Genomic DNA, 23,507 nt, shown 5'->3' with positions numbered 1-23,507 from the left:
TTACGGCCCCGAACAGCGTCGACGAGTTATTCGACCAGTCCACGTACAGCACCGGCTCCGCGGGGCGCATGATGAACACCCTGGAAGGATTTTCCTTGCTCGATTCCCACAGGCAAACGGTCGAATCGAAGCCGCAACTGACGAACACGTCGTCGACCAGAGGAGACCACTTCACCTCGTAGACCGGTCCGTGGTGCTTGCGGTGTAACCTGACGACCCTGCCGCTCAAGTCACACTGGGTGATCCGACCGGTCAGAGACCCGACGAGGCACGACTCTAGATCGACGAGAGATATGTCTAGGCTGAGGTAAGGAACGTTAACGATGTGGGAAACGTCCCCGATCAGGCCGCAACGCAAATGCCGGAGATACTTCTGACTGCGCACGTCACCTTCAAGGACTTGTCCGCGTGATTCCGATCCTGGAGACCAATGGTAGAACTTCCCGTCGGCAGAGATGCATATCAACACAGGCCTAAGGATGGATCCGGGAACGTTTCTAGTTGACGAAGCCCAACGGATCCTGTTTATGTCGCCATAAGGCTTATCCAAAGACTCGTAGTTATGGAAAAAGGGTTCGCCCTCCTCGCTGGAGATGTCGAACAAGGCCAAAAAACCACTCTTCATTCCTGCCGCCAACATGTACGGGCTATCCCTGGAAAATTCGAGACAAGTAACGACTGCCGGGGTGCGGAAGACGGCCTCTGGGACTTGGCTATGTCTGATATTCCAGCATATTATGCACCCTCGAGGTAACTCGCTTTCGTCTCGTGCCCTGAAGAACTCGGTATCTCTCTTCCTCGGAGTGACATCGAAGCCGGCCGCAAAGTAATGCGGATACGAAGGGTTGAAGCATATGCAGGTCACCGAGTGCTTCTTCTCACCGAACACGTGAGTAGTCACCGTCAGTAGATGCTTCAGATCGGGCGGTTCGAGATCGACTTTCTTCTCGGTGACTTTCTTTGGAGGCAAAACTTCATTGATATTCGATGGCCTGTTGCAGGCGGAAAGCAATTCCCCATAAGAATTCTGGTTCAGAGCCTCCTCGAACCGGAGCAGCACCTTCATGGATTCCTTCTCGTGGAAGTTCAGATACTTCATCAACGTCTCTTCCTTGAGATCGACGCCTTTGATGAGCGCCGTTGCACTATCGACTCCCTCGTCTCCGGAAGTAGTGTGTCCAGTTACCGTGTAGGTTTCGTACAGGCAATATTCGTCAATCATGCCCCCGCTCTCTTTCAGAACGGGCAAGTGACCGGTGCCGGTCTGTTTGTCGGCGTACTTCTTGCGCACGGTCTGGACCGACGCGTTCTTACGAGCGTCCGCGTCCTCGGAGTATTTGACCAACTTGGCTTCGTAGGCCGCATTTCTCTCCGCGGACCTCGCGTACCAGGACCATTCGGGCATCACGACCGTGTCCGGTTGATCGAAGTGTATTTCGGTGTCCATTTGGGTCAGAATGATCGTCTTCCTTGCGTACTCTATGGGGAACTTGGTCGACGGGGGTTCCAGTTCGAACTCCGCAAGTTCGGCCGTCTCGTCCAAGGAAGCGTCGAACTCGGGACCGGTCACTAGAATCGAGGCACCTCTGCCAGTCCCGATCAGAGATCGTCGGTCGGATTCCTCTTCGGTCGGAGAAGTCAGTAGTTCCCAGTAAGGCACGAGTTCTTCAATTTCGTCCGCCCATTTCTTGTGGTAACTTCTGATGTCCTTTACTTTGACCTCCCGCGCCTTCAACTCCTCCTCCCTCTGGATTCGCTGCTGTTCTTCCAATTTGATAAGCGCTTCTATGGTTTCGTCCGTTTTGTACAATTCCGTGTTTACGGGGACGGGTTGCTGTTCCACTAATACATCTACCTTCTCAACACTTTGTCTCTTGATCTCATCCTCGATGACCGACGTTTCCGCGGGTCTTTTCGTGGCAGCCTGGAGTGGTTCCTGCACTTTACGTTGCGGGACTTCCTTGGATTTATCGCCGACATTCAGCAAGAGGTACATCATCTGCCTCCAAGTCTTTGGGCCTTCTAATGTCCTATACCACATCCGGCTGATTTCCTCCGAGATCATTTGTTTCTCTAGTTCCTTCTGGGCGCGTTTCTTCTCCTCTTCGTCATCGCTTTTCATCACGATGTGTTTCAGTCTCTCCATGCTTCCGGAGTGACCGCCATTTTCACCGATCATTCGCGGTTCCTGGTCGATCGAGGTTTCGGTCATTGTCTCGGTTAAAGTTTCAGCCGCTCCAACGGTCGTGGCGTCTTTCGGAAGATACTTCCTGACGAAAACCGGAAATAGTGGTTTCGGGGTAACGTCCGAGCCGGATTCGTCCAACACCCGCGGCAAATTTGAGACGGGCATAGACTGTCGACGACGACTTACTGACGGAGAAGAACGACGACTGTAAGGATAATCCTGGTTTTTCCTACCGTAGGCGATGCCCTCATTCATCCAGTGGATTTGTGCTTCACTGGTGAAATCACCCATTGCGTAAACGTAGATATATTCTACTAAAATTATATATGTTTATACACCAGTTCCAGTCGGAGTTCGCAACGATTTGAATCTTTCACTAAAAAAAACAAAAAAACCAGGAGTATGTTTTTATTTTTCCGGCCTCCTCGGCACCATTTCTCTGGATTTTGTTTTATCAACTCGGGTGTTTCCAAGCAACTAGATTTGTGTGTACATTTGTCTCCTGAAGAAGAAAACTCCGAATGAAATGAAGAAACAAAAAATGTCTCTCCAGCCATAAGCCGTTACCAAGTCCCCATTCCAATCTACAAAAGGCTGGATGAATGAACGCCAGCACTCTGCCGCCGGACTTATTCCGTTGCCAAGATATCTTCCAGCTCAGCTTCAAAGTCGCCATTGGGGTGTGCGCGACAGGTGTGGTTGCAACGGGCACCGCGTTTTAGGAGAACCCCGCACTAACAGTAACAATAATTCCTTTCACAAATTCTGGAATTCCGCATTTTCCATCCAGAAAGAAATAATTCTGAAATTTTCTAAATTTTCATCGATTTCTGGAATTATTTTTTGCATTTTTTCTGAATTTTAATGATTTTCATTTTCCAAATCTTCGATTCCCCTCTCCCAAAGAATATACTCCCAATACAAAATTCGGGGCAAGGTGGGGGTCCCGAAATTATCAAGACATCTCTGGCCCAACGCAATTATTTTCGCTTATGGCAAGGGCGGCCCTATTCAGCCTCGTAGCAGTCTGGAACAACTAGAGTGTGTGTACCTAACTGTCTGAGTGCGTATCTGGTGTCTGATTGCGTATCTGGTGTCTGATTTTTCAGTGCTGACATCCCAGGCCTACAACGATACAATTATTCAATCATTACACTTCACTCATAGTTGGAAAAAAACTGGTGACAGATGGCAGCACACACACACACACACACACACACACACACACACACACACACACACACACACACACACACACACACACACACACACTACACATAACAAGCATTATACAGAAACAAATTTCACGTCAGGTTTCACTACACGTAAACGCACATTCCAACATGTACCAATTCGTTAGAGGTTCCGCAGAGGAATATGGACGAGGTACATCTATGGTTTAGCAGTAGTTAGTGCTGACATCCATATGTCTCAAATTGAGAGTGAAGTGTAATGATTGAATATTTAGTACCGTTGTAGGTTCGTTGCTTTCGGTGGTGAGACTTTTTAATGCGGAGATCGGTTCGCATTCGCGAACCACAAAGTTGGGAATCACAAAAAGCCAACTTCAGATGATTACTTCTGTGGGGGCCAGTGGGATTCGAACCCGCGATGCGATCACAGTGGCTCTTTCTTCTTTTTTCTTTTTCTTTATGATGTTTGTTTAAAAAACGTTATAAGCAGAATCCACTGTATATCTTGTCTGATCAAAGAAATAAAAAAAATAAAAAAAAAAACTCACTGAGATGTGACAGTCAGTTCGAGACTAGCCAGCTGCGAGTCATTGCTTTGCTTCTCGGACAGCTGCTTCGAGACACTGGACAGCAGCTCCTTCACGGCTTCATCCAGCATCTGCCAAAATGCGCGCACACACACATAAAACATAAATCAATGACACATAGATTACAATGAGATATAAATAAGGTGAGCACATAAATAAGATGATTCTGAATTCATTTGACATTACAAATTTACTGTAGAAGGGGGGGGGGGGCTTGCCAAATATCTCAGCATGGAGGGGTCCCTGCTGCAGGATGTGGGGGCCATGTATGGGCCTAAAACTTGGAGAAGCATCTAGTAAAACCTCATTGAAACAATTTTTTTTAGAGAATTAATATGTGCAACTGAAGAATCAATGTGCTGCCTTGTTTACCCTACTATGTCAAATTTAACACTCTTTTACGTCCGTATTTGTGGTTTTTCTCCTCCCAACATGGAAAGAAAGCTGACAAGGTTCCGGTCTGTGATGAATTTGATTAAATTATTTTGTTCTTGGGGGACACCATAAATTCGCCGCAGAGAAAGAAGCCCATGAAGAAACTTGGCCTAGTTGCCCACAAAAGATCCTAGTCCAGGACCCGGCTTTGAGTAATGACACCTCTGGAACAAAAATTATATGTAAGCAGGGAATACTTGTGCAAGCAAAGCGCCTTCATACAAGGTTTGTTCAAAAAGTATCCGACCATAGTTTTTTGTGCGTGAACCAATGAAGAGCTAGGGAGGCATGGTTTGGCGCACGTATGTACTCAAACCTAGTGCGTATGCTTAAATTTTTACCTGCCTGCAGAAGCTGCCAGTCGCAGGCAGATGGTCGATGAGTGAGAAAATGTAAGCGAGCGTTGTGTCGCATTTTCGTTTTTCACAAAATGGCAGGACAAACTTGAACAAAGTTATTATTTAATAACGCGTTTAATAACAGCATTAAATTTTGATTTTCCACTGGGTAAGTTTGATGATTTCCGAGTGGGAACAATCCGCAAGATTCAATAGAACTTCGGAGATGAAGAAATAGGCACCCACACAGATAAAGTAGTGGGTGCAACTCCTTCAAAGATGGCCGCACATCAATGGAGCGTGAAGTCCATATACTCTGGTAGACCCTCGACATACAGAAATGAGATTGTTATTGAGCAAGTGAGGACTCTGGTAATGTAGGATCATCGAATCCCGGCCAGAAAATTCGCAGACAAGGCGAGCATTAGCATTGGATCCGTTCATTCCCTTTTTGACTGTCGATTTGGTCTTCAGGAGATACAATGTCAAAATCATGATGGCTGTCTTCTTTGACGCTAGTGGTTCGGAGTGGTTCAGTAAGAGTACGCACCGCACGGCACAACCATTACAAAGGAGTACTACCAAGAAGTTCTGCATCGCAATAGGCAACTTCATCATGATTACTGCAGTAGCGTTGTTCAAGTTTTTTCTACCATTCTGGCAAAGACAAAAATGTGACAAGGCACTCACTTCCTCACTCATCGGCTGTCTGCCAGGGACTGGCAGCTTCTGCAGGTAGGAAAAAAATTCAAGCTTGAGCACTAGGATTGCTTACATACGAACGCTAAACCAAGATTTCCTAGCTTCATTGGTTTACGTCAAAAAAAATTATGGTAGGATACTTTTTGAACAAACCTCGTACTTCTGTTACGCACGTACGTTCTCTAACAACAAAAATTCTGGCAAATTGATGGGGGGGGGGGGTATATCAGATGTCCCCATGCATATCTGAGTGCCAACAGATATACCTTCCCCCCCGAATTAGTTGGGACGTTTTCGATTAGATCATGACTATCATTTAAAAAAAAAAGATACACATTATAACACGGAACAATTGATCGGGATTTGTATACCTGATGCTGAGCGTTGAGGCTAGATGCCAGGTCACCGATTTGGTTGAGCAACGAAACGTCTTCTTCTAGATTTTCGATATCCTTCAAAAGCTTCCGACAATTGTTGTCAGCGCCTGTAAATTGAGGAATTCGATTGGCGTAAGAGTTACGAAGGATGGGGGGAAAAAAAGAACGATTCGACATCGGTAATTGGAACACTATCGATAGTGGCATAACTATTAATACGAAAGCAAACCATGTCAATCCTTCATGAAATTGGGGATTAAATCAATGATAACTGAACGTAAGGATTGATGAAATGATGCCAATGATAACTGAATTTACATACCCTATACGTCAGTTGTTTCTATGTACGTCTATGCTCTGTTACCACTACACCAGCATGCTTCTCATGCACATTCCTCTAAGGAGTTTCTAACAAATACTGCATTGGAAACTTATGTGATGCTGTTAATTGTTATATGTTGTTCCTTACATTATTAGTGTATAATGTATTTAGGGTTATGCCCGTTATGTAGTCAGTATATATATAACCATTAGCCATCTTTCTTCCGGAATTAGAGGTAGGAATCGCGGTAAATGATGCAAGTTTTTGTGTAGGAGAGGTTTGCGGTTTCCTGCAGAGACTTTTTATCGTGCACTTGGAGCAGATCCAGAGGTGGGCGATAACGGCGATCGGCCATTCCAAGATCCGAATAATATAGAGGAAATTTGCCTATCCCGTAAAATATGGGACGATCCTACGAACGTACACACAGCTAGTTGCCCCTCCTGACACGTGACCTTGGATACGTGCCTGCTCTGTACTGCATATAATAGTGACCAGACTTCAAACGAATAAACAGTTGGTAAATGTTTACCTCGAAAGCCACTGCATCAAATAAAATGCAAACATGTTCTAATAGCAGTAAACCACATGCATTAGGGAACAGCTCTGTTGTTGTTTACACCAAATTATCTGAATAACTGGGCTTCAGTGCACAAAATAAGCCACCTTCATATGCGAAGTACGGATGACTGGATACCAAGCGAAAATGACTGGAAAGAAAAGTGACACTCTTCTGTGAGGGGGGATCGAACCAATAACCTCGCGTGCTCTGCCATTAAGCTACAGAGGGCAGGAAAATCCTTTCCTAAGATCACTGAGGGCATAACGGGACTGCGCAATAGACAGCCTCCTAACTCAGCTCAGCAGCAGGCAGCAGCTCGCAACGAAATTAGCCCCAGAGATAGCGACGTAGAACGAAACGACGAGCCTCTCCGCTAATATACGAAGTACAGATGACTGGATACCAAACGAAGATAATTTTGATTTCGTTGCGAGCTGTTGCTGAGTTAGTAGGCTGTCAATAGACAAATTATCTTCGCTTGGTATCCAGTCATCTGTACTTCGTATAATAGCAGAGAGGTTCATCGCGTTCCGTTCACCTTCATATGGGCAATGGAAACATAGGCAACTTGCACATTGTAATATTTGTAAAGACATTAACGCTCTCAACGGCATATAGGTGATCAGAGGCGCTGGCAAGAAGAAAACATTGGCTGGGGAGGGGGCTGAAAGTTGCTGGTCATCCTTCCGTATATATGGGACAAGCGCGTACGGCGGGGGCTCAGCCACTTTACAAAATTTATTGGGGGTCTCAAATGACCTCAGCCCCTAGGTTCGGATGCCTATGTACGTGATATCTCGGATGTTTCGTAATCTGGCAATGACGAGCCCGAAAATTTCGTAAAGCTAACTTCTTAGTGGAACATTTTTTTTTTCTCTTATGGGAAAGGCATTTGCACCTGCTAAAAATTGAAGTGAAGCCTCTACTTTATGAAAAAGGGTGCGGTATTGAGTTCAGTGAAAAGCACTATGACGTTTCTAACGCGGATCAGTGAAAATAATTATGCCAGGGTTAGTATCAGTTCATACTGTATCAGTGAAGACATCTTTTTTTTTCATGAAACCAAACACCGGACCTCCTAGATACAGGTAGAACATCTAGAACCTGACCTGCTGAGTAACCAGCTGGGACAATGAAAAACAAGAACTTATGGGCTGCTTGGCTGTTTTCTTCCGATTAATTTCTAACATTTCACCCACGGCGGGTGAACTGGTACAGATTTAAAGTGTCAATGGTAGATTCAAGTACAAACTCACCGAAACAACAGGTACATTTCTTCGGTGCGTTGATTATCGTTGTATAGGCACTTCACTGCATGTGGATGCGATACTGCACTAGGTGTTTAAGTTTCCATGTGCATGCAATATAACTTAGAGGCATAAAATAAATTACATTTTTGTGAATATAAATATGAACGTACTTTTGGTGATGTCCAAATTGTCCAGAGAAAACTTGGTTAACAATTTGTACTTGTTCATTTCTAGGCTATTCAAAATATTCGGTGAGCTACTGCAAAACATTAAGATAAGAAGAAAAAAAAGAAAAAATTAACATTCATTCAAGACATGCGCCCTTAACTGTATCGCGTGACTGGTTATATATTTTTACAACAACGTGAAATTCCGTCGTATCAATTATGAAATCCTGTTAAAAAAATTTTCAATATGATGGAATAGTATCTTACGAAGACGTCGATGAAGAAGGCTTCCTCATTGTACCGCTCTTCCTCTTCATGCTCGTCACCAAGAGCAAATCTGTGAACAGAAACAAGCAGCGCTCTTTCCTCGTACCCAGACTTCCCTGAAGAGAATGATCGTATAAGAAACCGATCAGAAAATCAAAATCGTAAACATCAAAACAGTTCCTTAAAAATTATATGCTTACAATATAATGGGTTCACCTCTCTATAATATCATGAATTCTTTTTTTTTTTAATATTTCTTCTTTCGAAATTCCTCCCCAAATGTCACAAGAGTATGGTATGGAGGCCTTTATCATGGATATAAAATAATATGAAATTAAAAGAAAGAAATTAAAAAAACAATCAAGATATACGATGAGGGATACCCCGGAAAAATAGCAACCCTAGGAAAAGATCAAAAAAAGTTGTTGCTGAGAAATGTATCGTTTATCGTGGATACAAAAATAAATAATAATTATATAATTCAGAAAACCACCCATAGAGATCAAGAGACAATTCTGGTGTATGTCAAAGTTTTACAAAAATTATAAATTAGTCTATCCTTCACATCGAGCTGCGTTTTGTGCGCATGTGTAAACTAAATCTGTTAACACGTGTCGAAGGATGTTGATTTTTATACGGAACACACACAATATGGGGAAGATCAACATCAACAATAACAGTACAGATTTGAAATATTCACGTAAAAAAAAAACCAAGTTGAATCAACAAGGTATACTTACAGGTAAATTGACCATATCGTGCCTGATAAAACCCCTGTCAGGTTGCATCAGCTGGAAATAATAAAAAAAAAATTACTTCCCAATTTATACATCATACTGAATAGTACTTTTATGCTAAATGATGCACTTTTCGTATACCTACTGTAATTTGACGTAATTAAGAAAATGTCTCTTTCATATGGCTTATATTAAAAAATCAAAATTCAACCAAAGTATAGATAACTGGATACGACGCAGAGCTGAATTTTTGAAAGGAAAACTCTACATGCCTTCATGGCAGAGATAATTTAACCAGGCGAAGGGGGTCTAAACATCCCGCTCATAGGGGCTCCCACTCAAAAAATTAGAAAAAGTAGAGTCCCGCGGGGCGGGGGAGGGGGGTTACCACTCAGATAATATAATCATAGCACGATAAAAAAAATCACTTGAATATTTATTTATTTTATTTTTTAAAAATTTGAAGATAAAATTTTCTTCCTAGCACTATTTTAGTATCCAATAAACTGACTGTGGAGCCAAAGCAAAATGACAAGAAATGATTTGGTAACAAGAACAATTTCGGGTCAAAACAGCGCACTAGCAACCACAGATAATTATTTTTTCTGTCTCTCTTCACAATATAAATTACATTCATTTTTTCGAGGAGTCTTCCAAAGTCAAGTCTGTCCACTCTTTCTCACTATCTATTTTTTTTAAAAGGAATTTTTATATACACATTACTGTTGAATTGCCAGGATCATCGTTTTTGACAAATGAACCATTTTCAATTCCTGCTCTTTGCAGAGCTTTGTAAAACATTGTTTATGCCTCTGCATGTCCTAAAAAGATACAGAAGTTGACTGAATGCTATTGGGCAGCATTAGAACCACTGAACTAGAATAAACCTGTTTATGCAACTGCTTTGTTATGCAAACTGTTGTTTCACTCATACACAAAATGTGCACCATAATTTTGAATGATGAGTGTTAGTTACTGTACAATGAATAGTCTAAGACCATATAAAATAGTGAATACGAAATTATTTTTCCCATCCAGACAGAAGTTTTTAATGGCTACTCAAAACATTGATACAAAATGAGTTTTTGAACTCTCAAACAAAGCAGAAGAAAAATTAATAAACCAAATAGCTCACAGACACCTCAACACCACTTATGAGCGGTTTCCCGGCTATTAGGCCATGTTCTAGGTCATTTTCTTCCTAATGTTTCGCCCACATCTTTGGCATGTCTGTTTAACCTCAGAAGATGTCTGCCACAGATGTGGGCGAAACGTTAGGAAGAAAATTTCCTAGACCATGGCCTGATAGCCCGGAAACGGCTTGCGAGTCATATACAATTTCTACTTTGGCAAAATCATAAATTGCAATATGCGGCGGTATATGACGAAAGACGTCACTCTCCCTTGTTAATACGATAGATACGGAAAACTGTCTGAGTAAGGAGATATCGATGTTTCAGGAAAGGAAAATTCTTCTCAGACCCAAGAGACAGGGGTTCGAGTCCCCATGAGGGCTGAGATGAATTTTCCTTTCCTGAAACAAATCGATATCTACTCACTCAGCCAGTTTTCCGTATCTGTCGTATTAACAAGGGAGAGTTACGTCTTTCGTCACATATGAATATGCATTGTTTTGACGTAGATTAATAAACTTGAATTTGAATTCGTCGTAAAAAAAAACGATCGAAAATCTTTTTATTCACTCTCTCTAGGAGTGAGTTTTCTTGAATCCCACTTCAGCGAACTTTACGGGACACCTCATATGCTAGAGAAATATTCAAAATTTGTTTGGGTTCCGTAGATCTGCCTCATAACCCTCAAGGGTTCTGCTAGAGCGATGTTCCCCGAAGTGGGCAATATCACCCCCCCCCCCCCCCGGTGGGAGATGCAAGCTACGGGTGTAACATAGGATCGTATGGGTTTGCTTGAGTTGGGGAGTGATGAGATAAATAATTTCTGAAGAAGAGAACGATAGGAAAAACAAAAAGTTTGGGACACTATGCGCTAGAGCATTTACTTGGGGTTCTTTGGAGAGTTTCAGAGGGGTGCGTGAGCTTGAACGAGAAATTAATCAACTCATTGTTTTCACATTTCTGTATGATGAACGTTGGTTTTGAAAAGGAGTCCTTGGCCTTTATTTAACTCGCACGGAGGGTTCTCGGACTTCATGTTATTGGCATAAGGGGTCCATGGAACACAATAGGTTGAGAATCCCTGCTCTACGGAAAATCGCACTACCGTCCCCTCGCAATCCAAGCGAGCACACTAGGCCAATACGTTACAGAAGCACTGACATTTCCCTTCCTTAGAGAGCATATCATTCATATATTTTAAAACAAATTCTTTCTTTGCATTGAAAATAAACAATATCCGATGCAGGAAAAAGAATATACATAAAGAATAAAGGCTCAATGTAAAATATGGAACAGGAAAATGCATTTCTCCAAGTAAAGAAAAAAAGGAAGAAAAAACTTTTTTGGGAAATGTTCAGTTTAGGAACAGAAATAAGATTTCAAGTTTCTCCTCCAGGAATCAGAGGAAAAAAACACGCATGTCAGCATAAAAAAAAGACGTATGGGCGATGGACCTACAAAAGCGTTCAAGTGCGTCATCCCGGTCGACGAATTAGATTTTCTATGATTCGTTTTTTTCCCTCTACCTAGAGCAGTTTCTTAAACTTTTTTCGCCCATGGCTCTCTTTCGATCAGACTCCCTTCTAGTAGGCACTCCTCATCTCATCTGGGCCCCCACCTTCGTCCACGAGCAAGACCCCATGGCTCTCTTCTCATTTGATTTTTTTTTTTCTGTACGTCCCTGAGATTAGAGGCAATGCCCCAAACACGGTTTAGAAAAATATCGTTATAGAGGAATTATCGTTATATCGAGTAACGTTGTAGCGAGATTTCGTTCACTGTAACACGTATTTAAATGGAATACATACTCATTGGGGGGGGGGGGGGTGAGAGTAATGTATTTGGGAACATCGTATTCGTCACCGATTAAGAAATAGGGGGATCATACGCGACGAGATACTCTACATCAGCGGTTCTCAACCTTTGTAAGCCCGCGGCCCGGTATATCTCTTTTGTGTAAGTGAAAGGCCCGGAAATACACACAACTAACGAGAAATTAATGGGGAAAATTAAACTGCGAATCACTCCCGCGGCCCGGTGTGACTAGTGTCAGGACCCGGTACTAAGACGCGGCCCGGCGGTTGAGAAACACTGCTCTACATCGTTTCGTAATCATCATCGGCGATGAAGAAATAGGGATAATCAGTGACATGATATTCAAAAATAACTTCGCAATCATTGTCGAAGAATTAAAATATAATCAGTGACTAAATTCTTCGATACCACTTTCCCGATCTGTTTTATTAAATTGTAGGATAAAAACTCATGTAAATCTTTCTTTTTTTCACTTCAGATCATTCTATTCAGAGAAATTTCACTGGAAAAATCGAAGGAACTCACGTCGACGACACCGTCGATGAGCTGTTCGATGTCTTTGAGCCTCTGTTGCATCTGTTCCAATTGCAGAGCTTCGCGCTCCATCCTGTTGATCTTGAGCGCCAGATCGTGAACTTCGCGCTGAGCTGCTACTAGGAGCCGATGATCCGGATGTTCCGCAAGCGTGTGTTTCAGAAGTTCCTATGGGAGATTTTTCGGGACAAAAGAATAATATTATAGTAAATCGACCGGTCGAGCGAGAAACCAACACAAAGAATAGTAGAGATAATGGCGACAAAATATATAAGCCAAGATCATCATTATTTTCAAAATAATTCGCGTATAATCATCATATTTTCAGAATAATTCGCGTATAATCATCATATTTTCAGAATAATTCGCGTATAATCATCATTTCAGAATAATTCGCGTATAATCATCATTTCAGAATATTTCGCGTATAATCATCATTTCAGAATATTTCGCGTATAATCATCATTTCAGAATATTTCGCGTATAATCATCATTTCAGAAACATTTACGTATAATCATCATTTCAGAAACATTTACGTACACTCATCATATTTTTCAGAAAAATTTACGCACTCATCATATTTAAGGAATAATTTACAAATACTCATCATATTTTCGGAATAGTTTGCCTATACTCTTCATATTCTTGAAACAATTTGTGTATTCTCATCACATTTTCGAAATAATAATTTCCGTATCAAATTTTCAGAACAATTCACGTATTCATCATATTTTTGGAACAATTTGTGCATAATATTTTTAGAATGATTTACGTGTACTCATAATATTTTTGGAACAATTTGCGTATTGTCATCATCTTTTTGGAACAATTTACGTGTACTCATCATCTTTTTGGAACAATTTACGTGTACTCATCATCTTTTTGGAACAATTTACGTGTACTCATCATATTTTTCGAGCAATTTACGTGTACTCATCATATTTTTCGAGCAATTTACGTGTACTCATCATATTTTCATAATAATTTGCGTACATTCATCATATTTTTAGAATATATGATGCATATCACATTTTCAGAATAAGTCATATTCTCATCACACATTTTCTGAATAATTTATGTACACTCACGGATATGATCAATTACCTTGATAAGTAACTCGTACCGAGGAATCCTTTGAACTGGCATAATGAGCAAAGCATCGAGCGTGAGTTTACCTTTGTGCTCCCTTGTCATGTGCTGGATCGGTCAGGTGAACATTTTGAAGAGACAAAAAATTATAAATTATTATTCACTCCCAATTCTTAGTCACAACTAAACATCATTTTTGATTATACCGGGTGTTCTGTGAGCGCTAGCACGGCCTTTATCTCATCAACCGTCTGTCTTAGGTATGATTCCAATGTAAAAATGCTTAACAAGCGTTCAAAACTTAGGGTGTGAACATAGTGCGTCCGTATTTCAGATTTTGGAAACCCGCGTTGTCTCTAATTAGTTAAAAACCCGAATTTCTCAACTTTTTTAAACTTGAAATTCGGGTTTTTAATCAGTCGGAGACGACGCAGGTTTCCAGAATCTGAAATACGGATGTACTATGTTCACACCCTTACCCTGCACCAGCTTTGAGAGTGAAAATACAGTGTTTCACAAATATAAAAAAATCTAAATTTTTATACGTTCTCTAATACCATACCATTTTTTGTCTTATACCATGCTCTAACTTCCAATTAGAAAGTTGTCGCTCTGAATCTCCTGAGGCTAACAGAAGAAATTCCATGTTTTAAGTGCAATATTTGCAGAGATATTCGAATTCGAAAATCGGAGAAAATTTGGGAGAAAAAAAAAAGAACTACGCTAAATGCGGGTAAAACAATTTTACCCAGATTTAACGAGGCTACGATGGACGGTTGATGAGATAGAGGCCGTGGTAGCAATTACAGGTCACCCTGTATAGAAGAGAGGCTATAGAAAAGAACATTTCTGTTAACAGGATAATTTCTCAACAGGTAATCGAAATCAACTCATTAAACTGATTTCAGCTCTATACAGACTGCTTTGAATACTGGTGATAGTAAATAGTTTGATAATTCATCTCGTGTTATCTTCTTACCATTGTTTAAAGATCCTATACAAAAAACGTTTTTGGTAATCATAGTGTTTTAGCAATTGTTTTTAATTCAATTCAAACAACAATATTAATGGACAAGGTCCTTGATAACACTTTGAATGATTTTATTTATTAGATGATTAATAAATTTTTATGGAAGGAAGTATTTTTGAACGGTGGTCTGGATATATAAGGACCCTGTTCTTCTCAACCTAATAATTAAGTTTTAACATTCTCTCAACTCGATATTAATTGTTAAGAACGATAAGAATTGTTTTTCTACTCGATAGTAATACTTGATCTACTCGATAATAATACTTGGTCTACTCGATAATAATACTTGGTCTACTCGATAATAATACTTGGTCTACTCGATAATAATACTTGATCTACTTGATAACAATACTTTTTCAAACAATGCTGATGGCTAAGGTTTTCAATGATGATATTGACAACAACGATCTCAGCAACAATATTTTTGGTGAACAACGACTAATTTTCCAGCATTAACAACAGTTATTTTAATAACAAATTGTTGGTGGCAACAATGTTTTAAAATAACTAGAAAACAACAATAACTTCAATAACAATGTTGACAATTACTACACTATTTCACTGGACGTGCACATTGTACACATTTCCCTGCGGAATGTCTATGAAATTGGTGCCTGCCAGAACGTGCTTCGTGTATATGTGGCCCTAACATATTTATGTTGTCAGAATTATGAATGTTTCGCGTTCTTAGTGCTGCCATTTTTTTCGATGTTTTGAAATAAAGATAGTTGAGTGCTTGAATTTTTATGTCATGAAAGTATTGTGTTGAAGGCTGCCTGCTCCCTGCAGAGAGACTTTTTGAAGTAGGAGACCGTCTCGCATTCGCGCTTTGAAGGTGGAAAACCGCTGAATACCAGTTTCAGCCGACCATCATTGGGCCGATAAAGAGGTTCGAACCTGGATCTTCACGATGAGAGTCCAGAATAGTGAAATCTATAATGCTTTCAATAACTATAATGACGGCAATTACATTTTCCCACAACAATATCGACAACAACAACACTCTCAGCCAGAGACGCAACTAAGGGGGGTGCAGGTGGATCTGGTGCCCCGGGTGCCACACTAGGGGGGAGCGCAAATTTCACTCTTTAATCTCTCGTTCAACATTATGAGGGGGCGCTAAAACGCATGCTTGCCCCGGCTGACCAATCATCTAATTGCGCGGCCGTGCTCTCAGCAATATTTTTCTGAACAAAATATCTAAAAGTACATAGTTTATGTATAAAAAATATATATCATAATCAATGGGGATAAACTGAACTAGAATTTATTTAAAAAGAAATCTCTGGAAAAAGTTGAATGTGTGATACCTCAAGGAACCTGGCGAAAGCAGGTTTTGCCTGAGAGGCGATCTTTATGGCGTCTTTCGCTGACTTCCAGTTATTTATGAAGGCCGTATACGTATCAATGACTTCTTGTTTCGTGAACTGCAAAGAAAAAATAAACAAGATATTGTTTTTTAATTATCAAGCTGTGTGTATTATTGCTAATTATAAATCAAATTCAAAGTATTTTTTCTCAGTCATCACCATTTAAAAATAAGCATGAATACAATGAAGTATCATAAACTCGAGCAGTGGTTCTCAACTATTTTTTTGCCCATGTGAGCCCCTTTCAATCATTCATCGTTATGATCAATTTCCTAGCACCCCCCCCCCCACCGTTTTTCCGTAAGAAGGTGGTTATTCAAATATTGTTTGAAGTATAAATTTGAGTTTGAACGTAATTAATTTTTAATTTATGAAAATAATTCAAAAGAAAAATAAACATAATATACAACACAGTATAAAAATGTAATAAATTATTTTCAATCAATGTATACTTTGCGCTTGAAGACGGCATAATGTCATCAAGTTACTGCACTGGATGAAATTTGAATTATTTACAAACTACATTTTTTTGGAGTAAATTTTTATATAGTTTGATCTACAAATATCAGTTGTAGCTTTCAAAATACGCATTCTTATAATGATAAAAATCGCAAAAGTGGTGCCAAGCAGTTTTATTCTCTTCGTGTAGATAAAAGTAGTGATGGAGAAAGTAGCCATGCAATTGAAAATTAAAAGTTCAACCTTCACGTCATTTTCAATTATGATGCATATATCAAGGTCACGTTGCGGTCCTACTCTGAATTGATAAGAAATTAGCCGGAAATTTGAAAAGAAATTAAAATTTGAGAAATATATTTTAAAATATTTGTCTGAACCATTCATTCTTAGAGAAATCATGCACGCAGTGACAAAACTACTCATTTGAAGGGGAAAAAACGAGTTTAAATAATTCTTGAATATATAATGATTCATTCTCAGAGTTTCAAACAAATCAGAAATTATAAATAATCAGATTTCAAATAAGAAAATTATCGATTTATTTTGATTTTAATTTCGATACGGCGAGATTTTCGGTCATAATGTGGCCCCTCTCTTTCGCAAGCGAACGAAGCAACGTCTTAGTTGGCTTAAACGCAACACAATATTTCACATAACAGACACTACTATATTTAATATACAGGGTGCGTAGGTAACAGGGCGTATCTTACTGGCAAACTGTTCATCTTAGAGGCGTACTTTCAATTAGGAAAAATTATCCAAATAACGTGTAGCACGCACGCACGCACACACACACACACTCAGATATATCATTCATGTTGCAAAGGGTTCTATAATTATTAAAATTGAAATGCTAACTTTTTATACGGACACCCTGTGCTTATAAAACCCACCAATTACAAAGGTTGTCCTATCTCTCCTGATGCCAACAAAAAAATTCCACGTTTCTTGGTGCGATATTTGCTGAGATATTCGAATTCGAAAAACGGAGGAATCCGCATTTAACGCTGTTTTCCGGTTGGCTGTCTTCAAATAAATGCCACTCTCAATCATGACACTGTACATAAATGCATTCATCTCGAAACCTTATAATTATTGATAATCCAAGCTTATGACTACGACTCTGATTTTTATTACCTCAAGATGGAACGTCGTTGCTGATAAGTTATTAGCAACGACGTTTCATCTTTAGTTCATAAAAATCAGAGCCCTACTTATGAGAAATTAGATAAGAGTACACACACACACACACAAATCGTGCTTGTTTTCGTGAAACTCTTAAAACTTTTCATACTTTGCGCTGAATTTCATCTTTCAACTACTGCACTCATATTCCTATGTATAATTGAAATATCCTGCCAACCAGTCAAAAATCAATAAAGTCTTTATTTTAATGTTACTCAAACGGGGCAAAAATTGCTAGAAAATATTTCACATGCATTTTGTTTGAAATTAAATTTTCTTTGTCACTCCTTTTATAGATGACTTCGCGGGAACTCATTAGCAGCTTCTGCGAGATTTTCTTCCGTGGCCCTCCTGGAATATCCTAATGAGGCCCCTGGTAGAGAACCACTGAACTTGAGCACCTTTTTTTCCTTTATAACCTACAACCAATATAGATCATATAAGTATAACGTAGTTTTACGTTAGATCATATAAACGTAGATCATATAAGTATCTACGCACGGAGGGGAGGGGAAGGTGCGCATAGGTGGCCGGCAGTTCTCTCGCCCCCACAGAGGCAGTTGAATTAATTCATTTTCGCATCAGTCTCAGCTCTTAAAACCTTCGTACTAAACATCTGGGTTTTATCAATTGATTAATTACTTACGATTTTTGCAGCGAATAAATACAACAAAGTGCATTTGTTGGTGGTACTCGCAACGCGGACTTGGAGAGATGTCAACAACAGCATAAATCTGGTGGCGTGTGATGCTATTGCTGCGTCTCGATATAACGATAATATACCTCGCTATAATTATATTTTTTCCTGGTCCACCGAGAGAATCTATCGGGAATTTCATTGTAGTAAATTCACAGATTACTTCACTCCACCTTGTGAAGTATCTGGTTGTGAATGATTGTCCGCAGAAAACTGGGAAAGACTTCAGAAATGAACTCAACAACCCCCCCCCCTCCCTCCCGGGACTTCGTCACGTGATTCATTGCAGTTTAATCCATACATGCTGAAGCCTTGGCCTGTGGGCCAAATCCCTCGGAGTAATGTGATGTGACCCGTGACCTCAAACCTAATTTTTAAAAATGAACTAAACTGCACACTTACGGATCGCTTAAGTGACCCTCGGCACATTTACAGATCATTTAAGGTACGCGCGGCATATTTACAGATCACTCGTGTGACCCGCGGCGCAGTTCCGAGCGCTTAAGTGACCAGCGGAACATTTACAAATTACTTAAGTGACCCACAGGGCAATTTCACATCTCCTAAATTATATTTAAAGATAACTTAAGTGAACCACAACACAGAGCACTTAAGCGGCCTGTGGTGCAGTTCAACATCACTCAAGTTAAATGCTGCACAGTTCCAGATCACTTAAGTGACCCGTGGCACAATTCCGGAGCACTTAAGTGATCCGCAGCACGTTTACAGATCATTCCTAAGTGGCCCGTGGTATGTTTTCAAACCAATGAATTGGCCTCGCGCTCTCGTAAAGGTTAAACACCATAGATTTAATCGTTCTTTGAGCTTTTCACCGTTGTTCGGGGATCAAACCACGAATTGAAAATCATTATTATTATTTTTTTAATATTTACTTCCGCGTCTCTTGAAGAAAAGGGTCTTTTCAGTTACATTCATGAATAATCTAATAATTGCGAGTTCATGAGTATGGATAACATCGAAGCCGATATGGGAACGGGGGGGGGGGGGAAAGGAAGAAAGAATTACTCTTGACACATGCCAATATGTAAACACTATTAATAATAATAGTCTCGGTCCGACATCATTTACTTCGCCAACATCTGTCAATAAGAGGACCTGAAGTTCAATTACAACCAAGCAAGATAATAAATATAAAAAAAAAGCGAGCAGCGTTAAAGCTCTCGAGGGAAATTTCATCTCGTGGCGGTAGAAACACGCTAATATCACTGCAGCACTAGAGGTGTAACACATAATCCAATCGATATATTGAATAGCCAGAATCGAGAATTCGTGTATGAATTGAAATGAAGCAAATATATACAAATAGGAATGGGGTTATATACAGCCGTTACTGAATTACGACGCATTTCTATCCGCACACCTGTTCGTAAGTTGGAACCGTATAGTAATAATAATACATATACAGTGCATACAATACATTATATAATACAGTATATATATCGTTAGTCTACGGTCGGTTAGTCTATGCTATGGTATAAAGTGAGGCAGGCCCATAGCCCCAGAAATTTCGTTCGGGAGACCAAAGTGATAAAAAACAATAGATTTGGCCCATCTTTTCCCCCTTTTCTTCAGTCATTTTCTCAGATTTCGGGGATGGGGGGTGAGACCAGACCTTCCAAGGCTGCCCCCCCCCCCCACTACGATCTTGCGACCTTGAAATGAATCATCAAGACATAACCCACCACATGATTTTGGATGTTGCTTGGAAAAGTTCGACTTGGTTCATTGTGTAATTGTAGTGAAAATCCTATATAACGATACCCTCTATATAACAGAGGTCTTCAAATTTTTGCTAGTCGTGAGCACTGCTTGTATCCATCATCAAAAGAAGAGCACCCCGTTTTTGGCAAGTTCGACATACGAATGCAGGATGATTTCAATCTTAGAACGCAAATTTGTACAAAGTATTTAATTGGAACGTTGATCAAGTGCTCGCGTGCTCGCGAGCATGAAATCGGTATCGAGCACTCTGGGTGCTTTAGGGAGCAAGCACCGTGGTGCGCGCGAGTAAGGGTTGAAGATGCCCGCTCTATAACAAGGGTACACAACGTTTAGGAGAGTTCGAGCCACTTTACTGGTTTGAAAACGTGTCTCTGGCCACTTGAACGATCTGAGAATGTGCCGCGGATAACTTAAGTCATGTAGGATTGTGGCGTGGGCCGCTTGAGTGAGCTTTAACTGTGCCGCGGATAACTTAAATCATGTGAAACTGAATCACGAGCTGCTTAAGTGCTCATGAACTGCACCGCCGGTTACTGAAGTGATCTGGGAATTTGCCGCTGGCCATTTGAATCATATGGAAATGTGACGTGGGCCACTTTTAACTGCTATGAAACTTTGCCTAGGTGACTGTGGCACATGTGGAAATGTGCCGCTGGTAACTCAAGTGACGTGGAACAGCACCGCGGGCCGCTTAAGTGCTCTGAAACTGCCGCGATATTTCGCCTCCGACATTTCGTCCCCGACATCTCGTCCCTGGCACGTTTCGTCCCCAATACATTTGGCCCCCGGAAATTTCGCCCCTGACATCTCACCCCGGTACATTTAGCCCCCGGAAATTTCACACCGGGAATTTCGCCCTGACCTTTCGCCTGCCCTGACCATATCAGTGACCCAGTGAGTGACCGTATGAGTGACTCAGTGAGTGACCATATGAGTGACTCAGTAAGTAATCAAGTAAATCGGAAATTTATCTCTGATATTTCGCCAGCCGTTATCGTACGCGTGACTGTATGAGTGAACATATGAATGATGGTACAAGTGACCAAGTGAGTGACCACATGAGTGATCAAGTGAGTTGGACATTTACTCGTGACATTTTGCTTCCCTTGATCGCATGAGTGACCAAGTGAATGAATACATGAGTGATCGAGTGAATGAATACATGAGTGATCGAGTGAATTGAAAATTTATCCCCGGACATGTCACCTGCCCTGACCACTTGAGTGACCCAGTGAGTGATCATATGAGTTACTCAGTGAGTAATCAAGTGAATCGGAAATTGACCCCCTGTCATTTCGCCTACCTTGACCGTACGCGTGACCGTATGAGTGAATATATGAATGATAGTGTGAGTGACCACACCGGTGTGAGTCGTAAATTTGGGAAAAATATTTTATGCTTAAACTGAAAAATCCAAATTCTTAGAATCCATTAAAGTGTGAGTCACTTGGTCTTTCAGTGCTACGTAACCACCTATAAAAAGGGAGGGGATGAGGAGGATCATCTTTGCAGACACTCCACCCTCGCACTTTGCCAATCACTCAATCGCTCACTCTGTCAATCACTCAATCGCTCACTGGGTCAATCATTCGGTCATTTACTTTATCAATCTTTCGGTCACTCATGCAGTCATTCACTTTATCAATCTTTCGGTCACTCATGCAGTCACTCACTTGGTCACACATTCACTTATGCGTTCCATCACTCAGTAACTCCCTTGGTCACTCACATGGTCAGTCCCTTGATCACTCACTTGAACACTCGTACTGTCACTCACCCGGTCACATATACAGTCACTCACTTGGTCACTCATGCAGTTAACCACTCGGTCACTCATGCGGTCAGTCACTCGATCACTCATACGGTTAATCACTCAGTCTCTCTCTTGATCACTCATATGCTCAATCACTCGCAAATTTATTCAAGCATTCACTCTTGTCTTTCATTCCGTCAGCCACTCGGTCACTCATACGCTCAATCATTCACTAGGAAACTTACACCAGTATTTAATTAGCCACTCACTTGGTCACTCATTCGGTCAGTCACTTATTCACTCAAACGTTCCATCGCTCAATTCCTCCCTTTGTCACTGACACGGTCAACCCCACTATCACTCACTTGATCACTCATACAGTTAATCACTTGGTCGTTCATGCGGTCATACACTTGGTCACTCATACGTCCATTCGGTCAGTCCTACGGTTAATCACTCAGTCTCTCCTTTGGTCTCTCATACGCTCAATCATTCACTAGGAAACTTACACCAGTATTTAATTAGCCACTCACTTGGTCACTCATTCGGTCAGTCACTTATTCACTCAAACGTTCTATCGCTCAATTCCTCCCTTTGTCACTGACACCGTCAATCCCACTATCACTCACTTGATCACTCATACAGTTAATCACTTGGTCGTTCATGCGGTCATACACTTGGTCACTCATACGTCCATTCGGTCAGTCACTCGGTCAGTCCTACGGTTAATCACTCAGTCTCTCCTTTGGTCTCTCATATGCTCAATCACTCAGTCACTCACTTGGAAACTTATACAAGATTTAATCGGTCACTCACTCTTGGGCACTCATTCACTCAAACGTTTCATCACTCAGTAACTCCCTTTGTCACTGACACGGTCAATCCCACGATCACTCACTTGATCACTCATACAGTTAATCACTTGGTCACTCATGCAGTCATTCACTTGGTCGCTCATGCAGTCATTCACTTGGTCACTCATACGTCCATTCGGTCAGTCCTACGGTTAATTACTCAGTCTCTCCTTTGGTCACTCATATGCTCAATCACTCAGTCACTCACTTGGAAAATTACATAAGATTTAATCGGTCACTCATTCACTCAAATGTTTCATCGCTCGGTAACTCCCTTGGTCCGTCACACGGTCAATCCCTCGATCACTCACTTGGTCGCTCATGAGGTCATTCATTTGGTCACTCATACGGCCATTCGGTCAGTCACGTGGTCACTCATACGGTCATTCACTCATAAAGTCAATTGCACACTAGTTGATACGGTCACTCACGTGGTGAGTCATTCTGCAACTCGATTAGTCATTTGTACGATCACTAACGCACTCCTACAGTCCATTTCACACTCAGTTGGTCACTCATACGGTCACTCGATCACTCACACGGTCACTCACACAGTCAATCACTCATACGGTCACTCATACGTTCAGAGCAAGTGAAATGTCAGGTGTGAATTTTTCGGGGCCAAACGCGCCAGGGGCGAAATGTACCTGGGCGAAATGTCAGGGGCGAAATTTCCGGGGGTCAAATGTAACGGGAACGAAACGTTCCAGGGGCAGGAT

The 23,507-nt window shown here is 41.0% G+C and overlaps 1 protein-coding gene across 2 annotated transcripts in view; it reads right to left on the bottom strand.

The window, feature by feature from the left end:
- LOC149069554 (uncharacterized) overlaps positions 1-23,507 on the bottom strand; it is a 232,130-nt gene that overhangs the window by 18,409 nt on the left and 190,214 nt on the right. For both annotated transcript variants that reach the window (XM_089250180.1, XM_089250181.1), the window contains 8 exons: positions 16,038-16,154; positions 13,713-13,805; positions 12,599-12,775; positions 9,129-9,179; positions 8,389-8,504; positions 8,125-8,213; positions 5,815-5,927; positions 3,930-4,039 (listed from right to left, as the gene is read on the bottom strand). In XM_089250180.1, the coding sequence (XP_089106306.1) occupies positions 3,930-4,039; positions 5,815-5,927; positions 8,125-8,213; positions 8,389-8,504; positions 9,129-9,179; positions 12,599-12,775; positions 13,713-13,805; positions 16,038-16,154 (866 nt within the window). The remainder of the gene's footprint in view (positions 1-3,929; positions 4,040-5,814; positions 5,928-8,124; positions 8,214-8,388; positions 8,505-9,128; positions 9,180-12,598; positions 12,776-13,712; positions 13,806-16,037; positions 16,155-23,507) is intronic.

The sequence above is a fragment of the Pholcus phalangioides genome, unplaced genomic scaffold, assembly GCF_987345545.1.
Source record: "Pholcus phalangioides strain wild (caught in Gottingen) unplaced genomic scaffold, Ppha-v1.0 ptg000022l_1, whole genome shotgun sequence".
Taxonomy (NCBI): Eukaryota; Metazoa; Arthropoda; class Arachnida; order Araneae; family Pholcidae; genus Pholcus; species Pholcus phalangioides.
This window is presented reverse-complemented; position numbering and strand designations above follow the sequence as displayed.